This window comes from Pholis gunnellus (genome assembly GCF_910591455.1).
Source record: "Pholis gunnellus genome assembly, chromosome: 4".
In the NCBI taxonomy this organism is placed as follows: Eukaryota; Metazoa; Chordata; class Actinopteri; order Perciformes; family Pholidae; genus Pholis; species Pholis gunnellus.
In genome coordinates this window covers 16,573,453-16,589,848 of record NC_136530.1, presented here as the reverse complement: position 1 = coordinate 16,589,848, position 16,396 = coordinate 16,573,453, and the positions used below count along the sequence as shown (strand labels likewise).

General features: G+C 41.3%; 1 protein-coding gene across 1 annotated transcript in view; it reads left to right on the top strand.

Annotated features, from left to right (window-relative positions):
- lrp8 (low density lipoprotein receptor-related protein 8, apolipoprotein e receptor) overlaps positions 1 to 16,396 on the top strand; it is a gene marked incomplete at both ends in the record, with an annotated part of 146,469 nt that overhangs the window by 109,910 nt on the left and 20,163 nt on the right. The window contains 5 exons of the mRNA XM_079157710.1: positions 2,997 to 3,119; positions 3,746 to 3,868; positions 6,184 to 6,303; positions 7,971 to 8,096; positions 13,971 to 14,142. Of these exons, the coding sequence (XP_079013836.1) occupies positions 2,997 to 3,119; positions 3,746 to 3,868; positions 6,184 to 6,303; positions 7,971 to 8,096; positions 13,971 to 14,142 (664 nt within the window). The remainder of the gene's footprint in view (positions 1 to 2,996; positions 3,120 to 3,745; positions 3,869 to 6,183; positions 6,304 to 7,970; positions 8,097 to 13,970; positions 14,143 to 16,396) is intronic.

Genomic DNA, 16,396 nt, shown 5'->3' with positions numbered 1-16,396 from the left:
GTGTGTTACAGACACAATTAATTTAATGAGAAGTGGGAAAAGTTCAAACCAGCTGCAGGCTTTAATGAAGGTGATAATGCATACTAACAATGTGTAGCGGAACAATGGTTATGTGTGTGACTCACCACTACTGAAGGAATATACTTCAAAGGCTGACATGCCATGTACTGTGAACAAAGACTACGAGGCAAATGTTGTCGTGCCAAATGATGAAGGAAGATCAATGCTAACTTTATGATCCATGAGTGTGTTGCCATGCAACCATGTGATCTGTGGAAGCAGAAGGAGAACTTCTGAATGTGTTTGACCATATGAGTTTTGTTGTGTGAGAGTGCGTGCGTGCTTGCATGTGTGGGAGGTGAAGGTCCTTGATCAAGCGAGACCCCCATCTGGTCTCCTCTTCACACTCCCACGCACCACTCAGGGAGATGACAGCAGCCTCGCACATACGACATGATACACACACACACACACACACACTTTCACACAAGACTCAGGCAGAAGCAAGTGTTCTAACCAGGCGGCAACCTCCGGTTCTGCCGATTGAAGCCGATGCGAAAGTGTCTTAAAACTTGCATTCTCTCTACTGACCAGCAGGGGGCGACTCCTCTGGTTGCAAGAAGAAGTCTTATTGTATGAAAGTCTGAGAAAGTGACCCAACTTCTCACTTGACACTCACTAAACATTGTAAGCTAAAATGAGTTTATGGTCTCAATTGCTGGTTTCTAGTATTCTTCAAAACAGCGTGATGTTTATTTAGTAAATTATGATCCCATTTAGAATCAAACAGACCATAAAGCAGCGTACGCTTTAGGGCGGGCTTACTGTGATTGACAGGTCGTTGCAGCTACCAGAGCCGTATCCAGCGTCACTATGTCACTCTTCCACATTCCAAATATGGTAACTCCTGTTACAGCGAAATCGGCGAACTCGAGGCTCTATAATGGCCACAAACCAATGGGTGACGTCACAATGACCACTTCTTATATAAAGTCTATGGTTCTAACGGACACCTGGATACATGAAGATCATACCTGTGCTTACACGTACAGTCACAGATATGCAGATTTTCGTGCACATACAAATGTAAATGCGATGAAATTGACCATTGCACTTCAAAACCCTTTGATCATTAATATGTATTGTCTTTGAAGTCAAATAGGTATGCACTGCATGATGGGATAGCTTTTGATATGGATATATGATAATAACGTGGTTCAAAACAATATGCAAATGAGTCATAGCATTTAGGATTTAACATTTGATGACTTCCCGGGTCATCAAATCAGACTCACCACTAGATGCCACTAAATCCTACACACTCTTATAGGATTCTTGTCCGTCGTTAGTACCTTTTAACATTTTTACCTTATAGTTTCCACTACATTAAGCTAATCAAGTAGCCTAGCTTAGCTTCACTGCCAAATGATATCTAAAAAGCTGCATTCAGATTGCTAGCTTGCTGGCTAACGCGAGACATATGCCAGGTCTATGATTAATGGTTCTATTTGGCAATAGTGACATGAACAGAATGATCAAAGTGGGTCTACACAAACAAAAACAAACCCAACAACATAATTGAATTGTGATCCTGACAGAGTGACGGAAAGTGAAGTGGTCTTGCCTCGTCTACATGTGCCCGTGCGCTCATCCGTCTCAGTAACCGCGTTCCCTTTTTAACCTTTCATCATTGATGCGACAGGAGCTGTGTGTACCACTCCGTGTATTTGATTCAGTCTGTGTGCATGCTCGTCACATTGTGAATGAAAGTGGGTGGTTGGAGGTTTGTGTCAAACAAGATGTAATAGTTTCAGATGTCTGCAAAATGTAAATGAGAGAGCAGCGCGCAGCTTGGGGAGGTGCAACATTTCAATGTAAATCCGAAATGTGAGAATGATTGCACATCTCCAGTTTGTTCTCTCCTCCTCCTCGATTCCGTCAAGCTTTCACACAGACCCGTCCCCTGGTTGTTATCTTCCATCTTATTTGAAACATCCGTCTCCACAGTCTCGTGTTACTTCACAGACATGCCGAGACAAGTGACTGTGAGAAGGGTGACAGGAGGTTAATGTAAATGAGAAATGGTCAAACCGTGTCTCTAGTTGGATCCCTCCTTTCTGCTCCTGCCAGCATATCTGCAGATTGCAATCCACTACTATTCCTATTCCGAGGGATTTATCATAATTAGCTGAGCTCAGGTCCCAATCATTTGGCTGAAAGAATCAGCACATTTTTGTGATGGCACATGATTATGACCTCTTCACTTTTCTGATTCTAGCATTAACATGTGTTTATCTTTTATTTTTAGTTTGAGCATTAGAAGCACATCTGTGTTCATGTAAAGGTGCACCCGTCTTGCACATGACATTTCAGTTTGCTCGTTTGATGTGCCTGTATGTGTCTGCTTACCAGTGCAGGACATGTACTTCTGTGGGTGGGGTGCTCGCTTGGTGTGAAACAGTGTGTGTGGCTGTGTTTTATTCCAGATTTCCTGATACAGTGATAGTCTTCCACTCATTGGCCTCCACAGCCATCAATCATGTCTGCCTCCGTTCCCTTGGCAGAGCCAAAACCTAACACATGAATAATTAAACAGCCAGTTAAAAAGACGAATGAGTTAAATAAGCCCGCTCTCGCTGTTAGACCAAGCACAAACAAATAGCCATATACACTTGCACATACACACATACTCAATAGGTCACTGGATGTGGGTTTTCCTCAGACAGTGAATGAATACCTGCCTCGTTTTCATTTCCGTCGGGGCCTTTTCTGTGCAGGTAAGAGCGGTGTATGACTGATTACTGTTGGATTGGAACGCACTCCAAGTTGGCCTGATTAAAGAAGCAAAACAGATACTGCACACATGCACATCTTCATAGATGCAGTCGAAGACGAGAAACGATGGGCTGGATGAGACCCATAAATAATATTTTCACTGAAATAATAACAGGTCAGCTCATTCTAATGTGTATGTTTGTGTGGTTTGTGTTCCTCAGCCCTGCTCACATGCCGACCTGATGAGTTCCAGTGTGGCGATGGATCCTGTATTCACGGCACCAAACAGTGTAATAAAATCCACGACTGTCCGGACTATAGCGATGAAGCTGGCTGTGTAAACGGTAGGTGTCGGATGAGTATAGGTTGTTGAACATGCAAACAACTTCTCACATCATGCACTTCATGCAGTGTAACAAGTCGCAGTGATATTTTAATTCAACCACTCACTGCATATGGCGTACACATCACCCTGAGTTTACAAATATTAATACATACAAAATTTGCATCTCGAAGCCAGTGTTTTTAAGTGCAGTACAGCACAATATCGTTTGCAAGGGCGTTACATTGACTCTACCTAAATCCTTTTAAACACAGAAAATAAAGAAAGAAAGAAAGCACCCCCGCTGGAAGTGATAAAATAGTAATATGTTAGCAATTTGAATTTTGGTGGTATTGTTTTTTTTTTTTGCAGAATACTAACTGGGTTCAACTGTGCCGGATTTGTTTCAGGCTACATTCACACCAAATCAGGCTTCTTCTTTTTTTTTCCGGCAACTCTTGCGGCCCCCCATCGCCACAAGTTAAACGCACTACCCACATTCAAATGAATGAGAGGACGGGCTTCAACGCCTGGTTTGGTTGTGAATGCAGCCGAAGACACCGACTCAAGTACCTGAACATTGTGTGTTTCTAGCTGAAAAGAGATGTCGCTCAGTAACTTGGTGGCGTGTTGTGTCTCCCACCACAGTTACAAAGTGTGACGGGGCAAGGAAGTTTCGCTGTAAGAACGGGGAGTGTATTGACAGCAGCAAGGTGTGTGACAATGTGAAAGACTGCAAGGACTGGTCTGATGAGCCCATGAAGGAGTGTGGTAATTAGTCTTTGTTTCTCTTCACACACCTACATACTCATTAGTGCTTTCCCCATCCCTTGCATACATGGATGTACATATACACTTAGTCTAATAGCACAGACACACACACTCATACGCAGGCATCTACGTAATGTGGGTGGTCGCTCTTCTCAGTAAAAGGAGCTTCATTTTATCAAGGCAGGGTAAATCAGGACATTTCTCGACCACCTTATTATGATCAAAGAGCCAAGCGACTCTGCCCTCCGGTGCGATCTTAGCCAGGGAAAACGTGACCGGACTACATTACCCATATGGAACCACACAGCTTATCTATACACCATAGATAATTACCACTTAGCCAACTTCAGTCACGGGATCTCACACGACAAGCAGCGACAATCCAGCTGCACACAGAGAGAGGCTGTTGAGACAAACATACCTGTTAATTAAATATAATTCAAAATGTGTTAAGAACATGCGCTGCTCAAGTACATGTGCAAGCAGAAGACTCGAGAGATTACTTAAGGGGACTGCATTTCACTCATGGTCCTGCTCTGAAGTAGAAGCCAGGGACGTGGCTACGAAATGATATGCGAGAGTGCTGCCCTTTCAGCAAGCTCTGATCTCCAGGCAGATGGATGTACACTGTAATGAGATTGACTTGTAACCATATCATTAATGTTAAACATGATGTTCAGTGTGTCTCAAGGCAGACCTGCATTCATGCTCTCTTTGTCTTCGCTATAACTTACAACTGCCATTATGCACCACATAGACAACGCAGTAGTTCTTGGTTCAAGGCCAAAGCTTTGTGAAATGGTTTTGCGTGTATGATAAGCACAGAATGTGGACCCATTCCTAAAAACAAACTCCTAACTAATGGTCCAAAGCTCCTCCGGGTCCTTTAGAGTCAAGGTATATGGGCATCTGAATATTGCATTGATATGGTTTAATATCTCGCCCCAAAATACTATGATAACAACTCCTCACTCTTCTGGGAAGGCTTTCCACAAGATTTTGGATTTTTACCGTAGCGATTTGCTCCCATTCAGCCTCAATAGCATTACTGAAGTCGTCAAATGATTATTAGGCAACGAAGCTCTGCGCAGGCCTGTCGAGTTTCCTTTATGGACCTCACCACTTCTTTGTGGTTTTGTCATGCAGAAAAAGGAAAAGAACTCTTCCAAACTGTTAACACAAACTTGGAATTGTCTCAGATATAATTTATATTGTAATAATATTTACCAAAAAGGGGAACTTCAAAGATTTTACATATAATTAATATCACTTAGTTGTTACAAATATCTGTCCACATACATGTAGTATATTATCTAGCTATCTTGCTAAAATGAATTCGTTGAAATATTTTCACTTTCTTTGACCTGAATACTATGTTTATACTGAGTTGATTTGTTGTAATCTGATATAATCTGAATTGCATAATTTTAGTCAAATGTCTCTTAAAGTCTACTTCCGTCTTTCTCTCTCTCTCTCAGTCTCTGTCCATTTCTATTCTTGCCATCTCTCTCTCTCCCAGTCTCACCGCCTCACATCACAACCTGTAGCTTTGAAGCTTAAATCTTTAATGTAAGCCGGTAATGAAGTACCAGCTGTAGTTTTCTGCAGCGATCTCTCTCTACTCCCTGGAGGGTAGTTGAAAGACAAAGGAATAAACAGAGGCGCAGAAACGGATACAAAAAGGAAAGGAAATAAAGGAAGCATAACTGAGAAGGGAGTCCAATCTGTTCTTCTGTTCCAAAAAGAAAGAGCAAATGGAGAGACTGAGATAAGAGGATGAAGGACAGCGTGTGCCTGTGTAACAATAGGCATCATTGTGGAGTGGCACCTGGTAAACGTGTCCAAGCTCCCTGCTGGAGAATGGATTGATTCCAGGTGCATTTGGCTCAGACTGTGCCTATAGGCCATGAACACACACACACACACACACACACAAGCCCATTGATATACTCTACACACACACACACACACACACACACACACACACACATATATATACTGTCTATATACATCCTTTTTCTACTGCTTTTAAGCTCAATGTGTATTGTTTTTGTTTGTTTTGTGTGGAAATGTGATGTGTACACAGACATACTTTACAGGACTAACTTATCTCAACTGGCAGGATGATGAAAACGATGCACATGCTCAACTTTTGGTGTTTGTCTTTCTGCCCAACTCTTTCTTTGTGCTTTATCCAGGCTGAATGTTTTCTGTCCAATAGCCTGCTGGAGTTATTTCATATTCAACTTTTCTTCCCTGCTCTCTTGTGCCCGCCTCGTCCTCTCTCCGTCCTCCCACTGGCCCTCTCTCAACAGGCTTGAATGAGTGTGCAGACAACAATGGCGGCTGCTCCCACATCTGCAGGGACCGCAAAATAGGTTATGAGTGTGACTGTCCCTCTGGGTATAAACTCCTGGACAAAAAGACTTGTGGAGGTAAAGAAAAAAGAAGTTATGCAACAAAATACTTCACCCAGAAAATGGCCATTTATATATTAATTAGTCAACCTGTGTTATCTTGAATTCCTGAAGAGAACTTTGCTTTAATCGCAAGCCTCCGCGTTGAACGAAGAATCAATTAACAGAGAAATGTCTTGATGAGTTGACAACAGCAAGCACTGTTTATGCAGTGTGTTTTAAATGGTTTTCGCTAAGATGCATTTGTTTGGCAAGTACTGATCATTCGACTGGATAAATGACACTTGGATTAGACTGCACGAGTTTTAGGAGAGTTTGTCAACGGATGTTTACACAAGGTGAATAATTGATAAACAAATGGTCATTTTGTGGGAGAAGTATTCCTTAAACGTAGAAGACTTCTTTATTTGGCCTGTTTATTTATCTCTGTGATAAACCAGAGGAGTTCTGTGAGAGTTTTATAGAATTTCTAACCCTTAACTTTTGGTCATGTTCTGGTAAAAGGAACATTTTGAAATAAAGTATTGGGAAATGTGCTTGCTTTTCATTAAAAATGGAGTAAAGACTTGAAGCAGGAGTAAACTGGTGCAAAAACAACTTAAACCACTGAAAAGCTGAAATATTTTTATGTTTTATCTTATTTTTTAATACACAATTTGTAATATAGGGCTTTGGGGGCAGTTAGATCACAACAACACTGGTGTTATTGCAATCGTAGTTTGGTTGCCAGGCCCAGATTCTTGGGTGGATCTATACTACATATGAATCCATCCATGATGCCAACATTATTTTCATATATGTGTTGCATAGAGTTGGTTATGCGATGAATACTCAAAATAATGTAACAGTCTGAAATCACATTGCCAGATTTTAGCATTCCTTCTCCTACACAAGTTAAATGAACAAGAGAAGACACAACGCATAAATAAGTCAGCTTTGAAGCAGTTTGAAAGTGATTTGTTTTACTTCAGACAGAGCCAGGGAAGCAGTGTCCCCTGCTTTCCGTCTTGTTGCTAAGCTTTAAACACATCCCGAATCCTGAACTCAGGGAGATCAAATTGGTATTGATCTTCTCATCAGGCTGTGGGTTTGCTGGCAAACGAGTCACTTCCCAAACTGTTGGACTGTTGTTTTATGGTTTTATTTGGTTTAAGTTGTTTAAATGTACCACCCTGTGACTGAGTGTCTCTGTTGTGCTTGCAAGGATAACATATCTGTGCAGCGGATAATAACCTGTCGACACAATATTCAGTCATATAAAGACGAGTCCGAACCAGCAAAGCCAATGGAAAACGTCCAACCACCAGATCCCTTCTTTGACTTAGAAACAGTATGATATAGAATAATGTTTAAACATTTGGTAGAAATAACTTCTAATACATTATAATGATCCATCTAAATGAAATTGAAGTGGTTTTCTCACAATTATTACTCAACGAGGAACAAGCATGCATATTTTTTCAAACCATGTTCTAATAGTGTCTGTTGACGCTCTCGGCCTGAAAGATAAAGATAAATCCTAGGAACTCCATTTGAAGTGAAGATTCTTTTGAGAAAGATTGTTAACATGCTAGATAGAGGAAATGTACTCCTCGTATTTCTCACTCTTAAGACATAAATAACTCGCTGTGTGTCTGTAGTGTTGTTTTGATCTTTATGTCTTTGTGCCATGTTTCTCAACACAGACATAGATGAATGTGAGAACCCAGAGGCCTGCAGTCAGATCTGTATCAACTACAAAGGAGATTATAAGTGCGAATGCTACGAAGGCTATGAGATGGACCCTACCTCTAAAACCTGCAAGGCTGTGGGTGAGTTATTTATCACACACACACACACACACTCCCTTACACCCATATGCTCAGGTAAAGACACATAGATGGAGGTTCTCACAGAAATACCGACGCACACATGTACTCGAAAGGAATCACACGTCGAGACGAGCTCTCGTATACACCAATTACTCTCCCGTTCCAGCACCCGTTGCTACCGAGGCACATCCCACACTATTCTCACACTGAGAAGACGAGAGGCTTGCTTTATATGGAGGCCTTGCAGAGCAATCTGTGCAAAGATAAATATTTGCCACCTTTTTCTGCAATCCCCACTAATGAAAAGTTTGCACCAAGCTGCCTCTGCTCCCACTCGAGTGTCGAGGGAAGGGTGTTGTGTGGGGCGGGGGCCTGCCCACTCACTGTGGGACGCAAGCAGGGTCCCAGCTCTCGTTGGCCTGGGTAAACACCCTGAGCAGTGGTGTGAATGAAATGAAAAGATTGTCCTCAAAGTTGCACCAGGCAAGGTTGTCCCTGGGAAATGGTCTGTCCAAATCCTGAGGTGAAGATGCAACTGCAGCCTGTTAGCTGGCACTAAAAGTGCCTTTAGAAAAGCTCCACGTGAATTCTGGGTGTTTTGGATTTACACCCCCATTCTCAGTCTTTTACCGATCACAACTCTTTCTGTCAACAACCATTTAAATGTGCAGATAGTGTTTCCTGCCACCGCTGACAAATTAGAGCTACTGATGTGTGGTGATATTATGATAAAAGCTGATATATATTTTACACCTAGCTGGTCTGAAAGCCGAATTTCAGTGCTGTTGGTAATGTCAGACTTTACACCTTTTACATGAAAAAGAAAAGAAGAGTAATTGCCGCCCTAGAGAGGATTGCAAACTATTATCAGGTCATTATCTGTGTTTTATCTACTGTATTATAAATTCTACAGGAAACATAACCTCTGGGCTTGGCAGTGTTAATGCCTTGCAACTACACAGTTACCTAAATTTGGAATGGAAGCTTTAACTGATTGAGTTACACCGCAAATTAACTTTTTTGTGGGACAAGAGAGAGAAAAGAGCGTTATTAGTGATTGCCGCCATCGGTCTTTGGTTGAGTCATTATAGGATGAACTGGTCTGTTAATGAGAGAGCTTAAAGCTGAAAACAGGCCCTCACTCCTGAGCTAAGTGGCATAAAAAACACCATTGATTACTTCATGCCTCTCTGTGTGAATCTTTATTACTGTTAAGCAGCGCAAACAGTCTTTGTCAGAGGCCGGGACATTTATTAGAATAGAGGAGATGCGAGCAGCAGGGGGGAAACAAAGATGAATGGATGGATGGATATCTCTCTGCTCATTGAAGTAATATGGGGAGATGCATCCGCACTATTCTGTTGTGGCAGATGTTATAGCGTGCCAACGGAGACCGCATCAAGAGGAAGAGACAGACAATGTGACAGGATTATTATTTGTGTTGAAGTTTATTTATTCAGAGGCACAACTAGAGATGGGACCATAAATACAGAGAGGTTTGCTTCGTGGAGCTGACGTAATGTGGACCTAATGAAACCGTATTTGCCTGTGAACTCATTCCTAGACGCTCGTATGTGCACCCGATCACACACGTGCACGGTCACACACATCAGCAATGCACGTTCACTTTAGGATTCTGGTCACACATTTGAAGTTCTTTCGAGGAGTCTCATCAACATTAGTGCACAGACACTGGGCAAGAGGAGTGACACATTCTTTGATGAGGTGTGGCACTTGCCAAGTGCCAATATCATTTACACATATTGAAGTTAAGGCTGCTATTTGTGCTTTTGTCTCAGAGGCACACAGCAAAACACGATGCCATCTTCAAGTTAAACGCAATGGCATATATATGTTTATTTTCTCCCTGCATTTTCTACGTGTGTTTGTTGCATTAGTGCAAGTTGAGCCTGTGCAAATTATTGACAGAAGAAGAGTTACCTGTGCTCTTTGCGTTGTCCGGTGTACAAAAGAGTGCATTTCATTCTAATCCTAACGCGTGGTTTCAGGCTCCGCAGATTAATTTCGGAGTAATATGCAACACTAGCAATGCTAATTAAAAGTAAAGTCACAGATTGGAGTCATGATGCGTTCCCTCTTCTAAGCTGGTATTTGTGAATGTGCGTTGCGTGTTTGTATTAGTACATGCGTCCATTAAGTCCCCTGAGAAAGCCTTGCTCTACACTAATTGCATTCATTGTTTTGTGTTTACACTGCTATGGGTGTGATTCCACTCACTGAGTCGTCAACTTGAGTTATTAATATATAGAGAGAGAGAGAGAGAGAGAGAGAGAGAGAGAGAGAGAGACACTGTATTGTTAAATATGCTAAATGAAATAGAAGTTTAAGGCTGCAACTACAACTCAAAACAAATCAAAAATATTCTTTTTACTTTTGTCCATGATAATGCAAGGCATGTGGACAGAAATAAGCAATGTAAATAATCTTATTATTGTATATTCGGGATTGCTAAACAACCAAATATTATCACACAAAACAATGAACAGTCACTCGCTGGCTCTGCGAACTAGCTTTCATTAGCATCACCGATATGAAAATGAAAAGAACATAAAGTAAACGTTGCGTCTGATCCCCTAATTATTTGTAAACCTATTATTTCCTATGAATTCAATATCAATGGTTTTGGGGGGCAGTATTGTGTGTACTGAAATATGCTAACATCCACATACATTCCAATAAATTGCTTTTTTTATGACAAAACAAAAGTAAAAAAATGTGAGGATAAGAATAAGAAAAATGTGACAGGATGGGCGACACTACAACACTACAGGTACAACCAAAAAGTGGTGGATGAAAACAGGACACGCTGTCACAACGATGCAGAGGAAATGTACAAACTGCCTGTGGACCAAAGTCTTACTTTCATTTTTTTGCTCCTGTTTCCTTCTCTTTGTTCCTCGTTGTCTCTCTCATCTACAGAGTACTGCGGACTTAACCACAGTGCCAAGAGCAGTTTTTTTTCCCATACTTGACAGTTTGAGCACACACTTTTCAAAATGAGTTTCAAGCACTGGTCAGATTTTCCATTGTCAAAAGATTTTGCCATGGGACCCAAGATGTGGAACACTTGTCAAACCTCGTCTCAGTTTTTCCTGTTGTCTCGTACTTTTAATAGACAAGCACATACCATTGAATTCTGTCTGCCTTTAAGGATGTTGGTAATATTAACCCAGAATACAAATGTGCACGTGTATATTCATCATCTATTGTGTCTGTCTTTTATTCTTTCAATGACCTATCAAGATAGTGGTCACAGCTTTAAAATGTTGGGGCACAAATTGTTAGAAGTGGAACAATTTCTCAGGGATAATCTAGCAGTCCATCATAGGAAATAATGGAAGGTTATACTTGCTTTGTCACGAGGAATGCCAGCAAGTAGGATGACTTTCTGACTTTTGACAGAAGGTTCATTTCTGTTCCCTGCTGCAGCATCTATTCATCATTATACATCATGTTTTGTAACAAGCTTGGCTGACCTAGACATGTGTGTCTTCTTCCAGACATAACATCATCCTAATAACCTCATCCACACCGCCATCGCACTGGCTGCAACTGAACACCTCCGTCATCTTGCAGAATTTCCTACCTTTGTCTGACCGTTCCTGAGAAAAGCAGTGACTCTGCTTCTTTTTTAACGTAATGGAGGACATATTGCTGCGACAACAGTGATGAGGTATTAGAGATGTTGTCTTCAACAAATGAGTCAGGGGGATTGATGAAAGAGAAGTTAGATCCTTTCTATTAGTATTATACATCATTCTAAATGTTGTTACTCTCTATTCTCATCCCGGCTTTCTTGCTTTCCTCTTTCTTCTACTCTGCCCACTTTCTTTCCCCTGATGTCACTTGATCCGTTAATGTCTTTCCCTTCTTGTTTCCTCCCCAATTACGTCCTCTTACTCTTTATTTCTCCATGACTCTGCCTGCATCCATCAGTGATGGAGACAGAGAAAGACAGAAAGATGGACTATCATATTTGTCTCTTACTACTTGCGTTCATCTCTCCCTCTCTCTCTCTCTCTCTCTCTCTCTCTCTCTCTCTCTCCCCCTCTCCCTCTCTCTCTCTCTCCCTCTTCCTCTCTCTCGCGCAGCAGGTGAAATTGATGGTTTCAAACCTAGTAGTCAGAGGAAAATGATTGAATCCAAACAGTAGTAGAAATGTAATATTTTCTCCCTGTGCAGTAGCCCGTATTAAACCGAGGCTGAGGAAACCTATTGAGGGAAAGTATGAGTTTGTGTGTGTGTGTGTCAGTGTGACTGTTGCCCAACTTTGTCTCGTTACGTGGCATTTCTGCTTTACTGGACAGTGTGGCGAGTAACTTGACAGATAGGAGGGAGGAGTGAAGCTGATGGAAAGAAGCAAGAAAATGAGATGGATGGGTATTTGTGTGAAAGATTTGAGCAAAAGATAAAGACAGAGAGGGAAGCATGCAGACAGACTAAAGTAAGCTAAAGTAAAGTCAAATAATTACATTTACACAAGTACATTTGATGGATTTGTGAGTGTGTGTATACAGTGTGTGAGTTGTCTCTACCGTATGCAGGTATGCATACAAATTAATTATTTACAGTATATATACATATACATTTGTATCTGTGTGTACTAAAGAGGAAGTTGACCTTGTCAACTGTATGGCAATTATTCAAATCCTTGACTCCCCTTCAGCCTGCTGAAAAATCTGCCCCAGGTAACTGGTGTGCCAGCCAGCACGTACGTACCGTTGAAGAAAACCCAGAAACATACTTTTGACAAGCTGCTGTTTGTGCTAAAAATAGAACAATGTGTCACGTCTAGTTGTTGGTCTACTTTATCCACCTGCACAGTGTGCTTCATTACTCCATCCAGCGGCAGGACAAACACTCATATGCACACACTCAAAGGCTCTTTAAATGGATGTGTCCTTGTCATGGCTTTCAGTTCGGGCCGACTTGCATAATATATGCGTTACCTGTCTGCGGAGCATAATTGTGTGAATACTTAAGTGGACAGCATTATGGTGTGTCAAAAATTATGTGTGTGGGTGTTTGTGCAGGATGTTAGTCTTCTTTTCTTTTGAAAGGGTTCATTTGGATGATTTATTTAAGCTCACATCATCAAAAATGCATGTGTTAAGAACCATAATAGTACAAATGCAAAACAAGACCTTGATTATCTTTCATTATTTTCCCACAACGTCACCCATGGTATGTTTGTAGATAACAGCATGTGAAGGTGTTTTTTAGCTTTAAATAGGACAAACAGACCAACATGTTGACACTACTCGTACATCAAAATCAAGAACATAAAGTAGGACGACTCATTAGATAGCTCGTTGAACTGGATTTAAAATCTGTTGTGTAATGGATCCGAGGGCAGGACTTGCCACGGTCAATGTTCAAGTGACATGTCATGTCAGTATCACTGTTTAAAATGTTTGTTTCAGGGCTTGTTGACATGGTAACACATGACAGCACACTGTACAGTCAGTGAGTAGCACAGTGTGACCTTCTCTGTCTCAGGCTCAGTGTGGATTGCATTACAAGACGGTTCACCTTTCAAATACAGGTTTGGGATGTGTGTTACAATTTAGGTATCGTTTTCAAGATCAGCAAATATTTCCTTGTCACATCTACACGAGCACACTTATGATTGGCAGCATTGCAAATGGCCCATGTCTGGTAGAATATGAACTCTTTTGGGGTTGCAATAGTAGGTTAATGGCTGCAAATGGTATCTATCGACACATCTCCTGGGACTTGAGGCCAATCTGTCCAATTTCGCTCACGTCAAGTTGTAAATGAACGGCAGCAACGGTTCTTCAGGAAACGCGCTCACACATGATTGTGACGTCAATGTATTTCCCTCTCCATCAGGAAAGAGTCCGTACCTGATGTTCACCAACCGTCATGAGATCCGTCGCATTGACCTGCTGAAGAATGAATACACACAGGTGGTTCCCACGCTGAAGAACGCAGTGGCCCTGGATGTAGACGTGTCCACCAACAAGATGTTCTGGTGTGATCTATATCATCGTAAAATATACAGGTATACACACACACACACATAAGATGGAAAAGTATGTGTTATTTGTGCGAATTGTCTGCCATAACATTTGATGAAGGTTGGACATTGTTTGACAAGTATTTATCAATAGCATTACAGCCTACATAAAACATGGCATTGTGCAGAATCAGGACTTTTAACAGTTTGAATAATGCTCTTTCCTTGTTCTTCAGCCATTCTGTCATCCGGTTTCTCCTCTATACATCCATCTTGTCTGCTTCAACTTGTCACACTTCTGGTAGTGAGACAGGTACACCTGGGGGGTGTGTGTGTGTGTGTGTGTGTGTGTGTGTGGCTGTGTGTCTCACACCTGGAGGGCTGTGTCATCTGTCAGTAAAAGGTGGAATTGTTTGTCCTTCACACACATTCAATATGCTGTAGGTATATCATGCTTGTGTGTGTGTGTGTTTATCTTACATTACATCTTACTATGGCTGGCAGGTAGTGGGAGGGGCTTTCTATCATCTCAGCTGAGCCATATGCTCCCTCTAATTTTACTGCCTCAATAATCACCACCATTACTCATCTGCATACACACACATGCACATCTGCATACTTCCACACAAACTCAGAGATTTACTCAAGGGCTTCTGACAAAGCAAGGACAAATGAACTCATTCGTAATGATCCTCCCTGTCATACATTGAAAAAATAGATATTTTTACATCCACAAGCATTAAAGTATACTCAGTGCATTTATGCTGCTCATTTTGTGTTGCATGATATAATGTTGAAGGACTGTAATATCCGAAACTCTCAGTTTACCTAAGTATTTTTGAGATCATCTGCTGCTCCTTTAGATAGTTCATCAGCATAATAGTTTTGATCCCATGGCCTTCTGAAATACAAAATGCTACTTGACAGCTATATCACAAGTGCCAAATATGCGTTTACATTCTTCCAGCGTATTCCTCCGTTCACCTTGCTTGGTTCCAGATCTCTTAAATTGCCGTCCCACTTTTCTGATTTGTTCAGCGAGCGGCACCGGTCTGGTGCTCATTGACAATTTGAAGGTTGACAATTGACCAGCCAGAGTTTTGTTGGCAGGATTGAGAATGGTGAAGTCGTCTTCCTCCATTCTGCAGCCAACTTGCTACCAAGATACATCCATAAAAGATATAGTGAACAATGGCCAGATAAATTGTGAGAAGCTTGAATTAGAGTGATGCAGCTGTTCAGGTTGATGTAAGTCAACCAAATGAACAACTTATAAATCAGAGCATCTTTGTGAAGAACATTCGATTACTGCTCTTAGCAAATGCAACAGGAACTTCTGAGTTGACTGTGGTTGTTCTTTGTACATCTTTATTACTTTGTTTCTCATATATCATGTGTCAAGAATGCTTTCCTGTTTTAAATAGCTGATTACCTTGAATCGTAATGATTGATCGCACCTTTCACCAAAGCATTGTTTACTTTCCAGTGCTGTACTTTTTCTTCTGATTAGGAGCATTTTACCAAATAGAAATAGCTGTGTATTTAGAAGTGATTCATCCTCATTGTCCCGGTGTGGTTTTCCAGACTAATTCATAGTGATTAGCAAGTTACGGGTCGATGACTCGCTAACTCCTCCTCGTGATGGAGGTGTCTGTTGCAAACAATAATACAGCCAATTAGAGATGCAATCTGCTCGGTGGTCTTAGACTCGTCTGTCCCTGTCTTTTTTCTTACTCCAGTCTATTCATGCCTCTGACCTGTTCGTCCCAGTTTATCGGAATAGTTGAATAGCTGAATAGTAGGACGGAATAAATAATACAATACTCTCTTCAAGTAATTATATTTTATGCATGATATGCCCACAATAATCTACACTAGGTCTGTAAAAAGAGATTATGGTGTGATTATTATATTGAACAAGGAATATCACTGACTATGAGTTGCAATACAGGATACAAGTCACAGGGTGGTATGTTTTATCATTTTTATCCCCCACTCATCCTTCATTTACAGTTCCTAAATAGACCACTGTTGCACCAATAACATGAGTGATTTCTTCTTGCTTCAGACCTCATTTTAGTTTGCTGTGTGTGAGACAGGTGTTGGGTCCATGTTATTAACCCTGGGACATGAGAGAAACACCTTAGATTATCCATCACAAGACGGCAGCAGGCTAACTCCCCCCCTCCACCCCCGCAGATGAAGATGTCTGCGGTGGAAAACAGTAACACAGCCAATTAACAACGCAAGCTGCTTCCAAGTCCCTCACTCATCCGTCTCCACCTCATCTTTCGCTCCA